We start from the raw sequence: 7,674 nt of genomic DNA on the forward strand, positions 1-7,674 counted from the left end.
GGAAGGCCACAGGCAGCCAGTGCAGCTCGCGCAGTAGCGGCGTTACGTGGGAGCAACGGGTCGCTCCCATCACCGCTCGCGCGGCCGCATTCTGGACTAACTGGAGCCTCCGAGTGCTCCTCAAGGGAAGCCCCATGTAGAGAGCATTACAGTAGTCCAGGCGGGAGGTGACAGTAGTCCAGGTGGGAGGTGACAAGGGAAGCCCCATGTAGAGAGCATTACAGTAGTCCAGGCGGGAGGTGACAAGGGAGATAGGGCGGTATATAAATTTAATAAATAAATAAAATAAATAAATAAATTGAAGCTTTGGCCCAGCTTTCAATGAAATATATTTTTTTCCTGGTATGAAAGTATGTTCTTTTCCTTTCAAGCTCCTCTCGGGAGTTTTGTCAGCAATCATGTCTCTAGCCAAGTGGGAATCATGCTTGGAGGACTTCTTGCATCTGCTGGATTTATCTTGAGTTCCTTTGCCACCACTTTGGAGCATCTTTACCTGTCCTTGGGCATTCTTACAGGTATCATTACTGGCACTGATAGGTTTGTTTTCACACAGATTAATGGAAGCTGTTGTTCTGTTCTCTGTAGTATACAGTGCATGGGAGTGTAATCCTCTGCATTAATTTAGGAGACAATCACACTGCATTCAGCGGAATTTACACTTGAATTTATTTATTTAGGATTACAGCTTAAGTACATTATTTGAATTAGGCTACTGTAATTTCCCTGTTATAGTTTGGGAACTGAATAAGAGAGAATGTTTATATAAAGCCATCCAATGGGAGTTACCTTCAAGAAAATTATCTTACATATTTAAAACCTTAAACTTATAAAATTAGCTGTATTCCTATCGTGTTTTATCATTTTTCCTAGGGATCAAAAAGTAATGGGATAGTTGTAATTTTACTCTTCAAAGAAAGCATTTTGATTGCCAAAATAAAGATATTTGACTTGACATCCAAGAAAGAATTTAAAGAAAGGAGAGAGAAGAGATTCTATAGATACTCTGAACAAAACCAGCAAGGGAAAATAAAGAAAATTGGAATAGAACTAAAATTAGATCTGGCAAATAATACTCACATTTGAATAGTGATGAAATCTTAATTTTGGAATTTAAAATTTACATTTGCTATTTTTCATCTGAGTATATGTGAAGGCTTAACATTTAATGGTTAATTGACTATATTTGCATGTCGAATTAGCATCTTTTGCTGACTGTGTTGTCCAGAGTCTCGTTCCCAATGAATTGAGTCATTCTTTTTAAAAACAGAACAAAATAAAAACATCTCATTGTTCTCTCCTAGTTCAAAATGAGACATAGAAATGTTTATCCTAAAATTGCTGACTTATTAAAGCCTGCCTTGTAGCTTAATGATGTGAGCTTACTGCTTAGACCCCTGCTATTTAATAACAATTTTGCAGAAATATTGCACTGAAATGCTGCCAAGAACCTGTTTATACAAGGAACAAAAATCCTGTGTTATGATGGATGTTTGATGTGTTGGGCCAGCACTTCTCTATTAACCTTGGTTGGAAGCATTGTCTGTAAATTCTTTTTATTGATGGCATTATAAAATATCCATAGAGGATTTCTTAATGGGATTTATTATGAGAAGTGAAATATCTATGGAACCCAGAGCTTTAGATATATTCATGATTGGTATATTAGGTAAACAGAGTAATAGAAGATAGATGGAATTGTAAGTTTTGACTGTGGTATATAAATGGTACTTTTAGCCTTAGATGCAATAAGCCAAGAGGAAACGTATTGCCTCCATGTTGGTTCTTAAGGGTAATGTTGGCAAAAATACTAGCTCAATCTTCTATTTCAATTCAGTTGTCATACAGATATTTTAAAAGACAGATTAATACGAAATAGGAAGAATAATTTTTGAAAAAAACAAACAGATTAATACAGTGTTTCACTACTCATTCCCTCTTGATTACTACAGTTAATTTATTTTCTGCTTGTTTTGTATGTGTGTGTTTTTCTCTTTCCAGGATTGGGGTTTGCTCTTTCATATTCTCCAGCCGTAGCAATGGTGGGCAACTATTTTCACAAGAGAAAAGCCCTGGCATATGGAATCGCCATGTCAGGCTGTGGCATTGGGACCTTCATTCTCGCTCCTGTGGTCCAGCTTCTGATTGAGCACTTTTCCTGGCGTGGCGCCTTGCTCATCCTGGGTGGTTTTGTTTTGAACCTCTGTGTCTGTGGTGCCTTAATGAGGCCAATTGAAGGAAAAGAGGACCACAAGAACATGCTGGAATTCTCTGAGCAAGAGTTTGAGTTGGAAGCACAAACGTCAGGCTTCAAACAGTGGTCTTTCTGTTCTCCTATGATCAAACTATGGTCTCACAAGTGTGTGTGCCATTGCTCACAGCAGGAGTACAACTTTGTACTGATGCCAGACTTTGTGGTGCTTGCAGTGTCCATCTTATTCATGGCTTATGGGTGTAGTCCACTCTTTGTTTACCTAGTGCCTTACTCATTAAGTGTAGGAGTCAGCCACCAACAGGCGGCTTTTCTCATGTCTGTCCTTGGAGTCATTGACATCATTGGCAATATTACTTTTGGATGGTTCACGGATCAAAGGTAAATGTCAGAGGGCTGTGCGGGAGAAGGATGGTGCAAGACAATAAGTACCTGCATGCCAGGAGCTGTTTGCAGAAGACATTTCTTTGTGATGCAGCCTTTGTATTATTCTCAGACCATTGGGGACCCAACCTATAGTCAACCTCAACTGCTCTCCTTCTAATGTGACATTTCCCACTGTCTCTTAAGGGTTTGAATGATCTATGAAGCATCTCTGCAGAGTGACCTCTGCACAGTGTTAATTGATTAACACCTCATCCCAGTCACCCAGTTACCTTTACCCACACTTTAAGGAGCATAATTTGTGATGGCCTCCCTCACAAACTGTTGCAGTTAATTCCTTTTTGTTTTTCCTTGCTCCTATATTATTATTATTTTTCTTTGAACGTTTGAACCTTACTTTTGATGGGTGTGGGCTTTATGTGTGCATATAGTCCACAGCCAGGCTACAATGTGGAGCAAGAGAAGCTACTTCCCTGCAGTTTTTCTGCAAATCAAATGTTCCCTTGGTCAAAGTAGGGAATCACACCTTCCTGAAGTAGTAATCTCATAAGGCCTCCGCACTTGGTTTCCCTTCCAAACAATAGCCATAAGTCAATCAGCAGTTGGAACAGAATGGGTTCAGTAGGAAGAAGGAAGCCAACCCTTTGCAACGACTTTTCCTCGTTTAGTTGGCAAACTGGAGGCAGTGACCATCACTGATGTTACCTAGTTTGAGTAATGAAACAAGCGCAAGAGAACAACCAAGCTCAGAAAGCACCAAGGACCTCTCATTTCAATCTTGAGCTACATTCTCCTTCATTGGTTTTATCCTCATTAGCCAAGTCTAGAACAGGACATTAGAGATAAGCCTAGTGGCTTCTCTGTTTGTGGTTGTGGTATATCAGAACTCCCTCCCAAGGATGATCACAAGAGTCTGGTTAGTGCTAGGACTCTTATGAGCCTAGCCTTTACAAACCTGAAAATTATTTTTACTAGAACACTTTGGTTTTTTGAAACCGTTCTGTGAACCTCTCTTGTAGCCTTTTGGAGCTGAAAAAAAGCATATCAAACAATGTGTTTTAGCCTTCCATAGCCTGGTGCCCTCCTGATAAGATATGAGATTAAATGTAATATTCTTAGTCAGCACTGAATTCTGAAAAGTGCTGATCCAATACTAATTGGGCAGATTCTAGATTTATGCTATACTTAAACTACTACAATTAAATTTATAAAGGAAAATGCAAGATCAAGCAGCAGTTAGGGAGGAAAGTAGGCAGGACTGGGAAGGGATGGGTTTTTTCCATGAGTTTTTCTCGAAGAATGGCAGCATTTCCACAAGCTACCAGTCTGAAAAAAGTTTTCCAAATCAGTTATCCCAGAAAGAAATAAAGTAAATGGATAATGTTTAATTTCTAAAAATTAAAAAATAGACACTACAATTTAGTGCAGCTGGCCAGAGCATATATAAGTAGCATTTAAGGGGTTAAATGCTGTCTCCTTAATAGATGGCTTCTGGGAAATGAGTTGTTGCATGGTTATATCTGTGTTCTAATTGGTCAGTTCTATGTCTTAATTAGCCATTGGGAGGGACTTCAATGTTTTATGACAGGATTTCCTGGCTACGGGCCAGTATGAAGAGTTTTGTGTAGTACAGCCACTGGCTGAGGAATTCTGGGAGTTGAAGTCCACAAGTCATAAAAGGGCCAAGTTTGAAGACCCCTGATTTAGTGAGTGGCATGGTGTTGAGAGTTCAATCCTAGGCAGCAACAGGGCTCAGGGCTCAAAGAGAAAATATCTGCTGTGAACTCCGCATAGGTGTCAGGAAGGGCATCTGGCCAGTAAATGCTCAGTTCCATTCAGTTGCCCCCACTCCACCCGAATAAAAGGGATTACAGAGTTGTAAAAAGAAAAAAAAGACACTACAATTTAGTGTTAGCGTATAACCTGAAAAGGAGCTGTTGCTTTTTATTTGGATGAAATGATAGCTAGCCTGGCAAGAGAAAAAAAATCTGTTTAGGCCCAAAGCCCCAACATAGGAAAGAAGAATAAGAGGTGGAACGACAAGACCCTCAAGGACCCTCCTCCCCCTTGGAAAAAGAGGATCACAACTAACTCTCTCCTTACTTTTCTTGACTATTCCCTCTCAGGTGTTTGAAGAAGTACCGTTATGTTTGCTACCTCTTTGCTGTGGCAATGGATGGTCTCTGTTGCCTCTTCCTTCCAGCTCTCCAAAGCTTTCAACTTCTGCTGCCTTTCTCTTTCACCTTTGGCTATTTCGATGGAGCCTACATCACTCTAATTCCTGTGGTGACAGCAGATGTCGTGGGGACTGCTTCCTTATCCTCCGCCCTTGGAATGATCTACTTCCTTCATGCAGTCCCTTACCTGGTCAGTCCACCTATTGCAGGTCAGTATAGAGGAGTGAATCAGAATAAAATGCAGATCTGTTTATATACAACTGTTGAATATGGTTTCATTCAGTTCTGTCAATTGTATCTTTCCTGGATTAAAAACATCAGTCTATCTCCATCTTCATCTTCAATCACCACTAGTGCTGTCTAAATCCATTTTAGTCATTTCATCTGCCAGTCATCACCTTCATATGCAAGCTTTCTCTTCCCAATAAACTCCTGGGTCTTTATAGGCTTCCCTCTTTCCTAACTCGATGTCTCCTATTCCGCCATCTCATGTGAGCACCCTGCTAAATGAGAATTTAAGCCACCTCCTGTTTCCTGATCTTTCTCATCAAAGGTTAGCACAAAGAGTTTGGGTATCTCTGTAAATGCATGAATATATAAAGAACCAGCAAAACACTATGGTATTCTTCTCAAGAGCGCAGTAAAATTACAGACAGCCATTGTTATGTGATTCAAAATGGAGAATTACTTACAAAAGACACCATCTCAGAAAATAAACTTATGCAGAATTATGTTCAGAGCAGTGAAAGCATGCAGTCACTGGAATAATTTAAGACTATAGCACAAAAGAATGTGGCATAGGAATCCAGAGTCTGTCCAAAAATTAGAGAGAGAAAAAAGACCTCAGAATGCAGCCTTAGCAAATGTACCCCTGCTGTATAAAATAAAAGTGAAAAAATGTTATAGAAATATGCTCTCTTTTATTATTTTGTTCATTTGCTTATTCAAATGAACAGTCTATTAGTTTTTCTAGGTCTCATATTAGAAGGTTTAAGACCTGTCCCATAAGAAGGGTTTAATATATAGATAGCTACAGTTTAAGAATTCAAATGAATTAAAAAAAAGGAAGATGTATTTCCATAGTATCAATAGACTTTCTTCCTACAGGCTACTAACAGCTAGGCCAAAGATAGCTGTAAGGATAAATGCATTGCAATACAGATAATCCTCGACTTACAACCACAATTGAGCCCAAAATTTATGTTGCTAACTGAGAAATTTGTTAAGTGAGTTTTGTCCCATTTTACAACTTTTCTTATTACATATGTGAACTGAATCATGGCAGTTGTTAAATTAGTAACACAGTTGTTAAGTGAAGTTTGTTGTTTCAGGTTCCCACCCTGTGTGCATTGAACCAGAAAGAATCCAGGAGGCAGCTGTTCTCTAGTGTGAATCCCTAGTTGGTCAATAGCAGCCTCTCAAGGTCAGATTGGCCACTGGCTTTTAGAAATATGGTCAGCTATTTGTGTTATAGTTGGATGTGTTGGATCTTTAGAGATTTAGGCTGTTGGGCTGCCTGGTTTGGTGTCCAGATTGGTTCATTGTGTTATATGTATATTTATTTCTGGTTTTCTAGCTAGTAAGATGGATTATAGTGATTGGCTGATTTTACTTTATTGCTCTTATTGTAAATCATTCTGAATCTTGGGATGGGTGGGATGAACATTTAACACTGTTAAATAATAATAAAAAAAATTAATGTGTTTTTGGTATGGGCAAATGCTGTAGTGGTTAGAGCAATCACGAAAAATGGCTATCCAGTCAGGATTCAGATCTGCGTATGGGATGGAAACGCATTGATCATACCCATGGAGGACCACTGGCATGGGATGTTATGCATCCATCCTTGCCCTACTTGACCTCTCAGTGGCTTTCAGTGCCATCAAACATGGTATCCTTTGGAGATCGGGGGTGGGGAGCACGTGTTGTGCTGGTTCACTTCCTTTCCTCAGGGTTGATTCGAGTTGGTGATGATTGGGGAGGAAAGATCTGGTCCTTCACCCCTATTATGTGAGGTGCCACAGGATTCAGCACTTTCTCCTCTCCTTTTTAATATCTACATGAGGCTACTCGATGAGTCTATATGGCCCCAACAAGTAAGGTATCATCAGTATGTTGTACATCTCTATCCCCTATGAATTAAGTGAAGTCATGAATGTCTTATCCCAGATTTTCAGGGACTAAGAAGGAAAAATTTCTTTCCATTTTCAACTATGTAAAGTCTACTTGAAAGGCTATACCACAATTCCATCTTTGATTTTCACCAACATACTGAGAGAACTTTGTGGACCACATGAATCTCTGAAGCTGCCTACGCATATGAATATATTATGGGGATTTTTAAAATAATACACAACTGACTGTATGGATTTATAAATGAACACAAATGAAATAATAGATCCAAAAACATACTGTGCTCAGTTTTTTGGGCAAAATAATCAAAATATGATTTTTCATAAACTCAACACCAGAGGGCAGAGTGTTCTTTTTTTTCCAAGTATAAATTTTTATTATTTTCATCATAAAAAAAAACGCATCACAAGTACATCACAATGCTATAATAAAACCCCCACACCCCACCCCCCACCCCCCGGACTTCCCAAACCTAATCCCAGGATACTATTCAAATAAAAGTAAGCTAATATTAATATCCCTAACTCCACAAAATATTATTCTACATAAGTAGGTGAAATATATATATATATAAAAAAAGAACAGGTTAACTAAAAACCTAAATTATATTCCACCATTCTATGCTTTTTTTGAATATAAACAATCCATCTTCTCCATATTAATAAAAATTGTTCGTTTGAGTGATTCTTCAAATAAGCCGAAATCTTTGCCATTTCAGCAAAATACGAGACCTTCAATCTCCAGTCCTCCATTGTAGGTAGAACTTTACTC

At 38.9% G+C, this 7,674-nt stretch overlaps 1 protein-coding gene across 1 annotated transcript in view; it reads left to right on the forward strand.

The window, feature by feature from the left end:
• Positions 1-7,674, forward strand: part of SLC16A12 (solute carrier family 16 member 12) — a 31,185-nt gene that overhangs the window by 19,013 nt on the left and 4,498 nt on the right. The window contains exons 4-6 of the mRNA XM_015823028.1: positions 372-515; positions 1,999-2,590; positions 4,720-4,979. Of these exons, the coding sequence (XP_015678514.1) occupies positions 372-515; positions 1,999-2,590; positions 4,720-4,979 (996 nt within the window). The remainder of the gene's footprint in view (positions 1-371; positions 516-1,998; positions 2,591-4,719; positions 4,980-7,674) is intronic.

The sequence above is a fragment of the Protobothrops mucrosquamatus genome, unplaced genomic scaffold, assembly GCF_001527695.2.
Source record: "Protobothrops mucrosquamatus isolate PMUCROS unplaced genomic scaffold, P.Mucros_1.0 scaffold1746, whole genome shotgun sequence".
NCBI classification, from domain to species: domain Eukaryota; kingdom Metazoa; phylum Chordata; class Lepidosauria; order Squamata; family Viperidae; genus Protobothrops; species Protobothrops mucrosquamatus.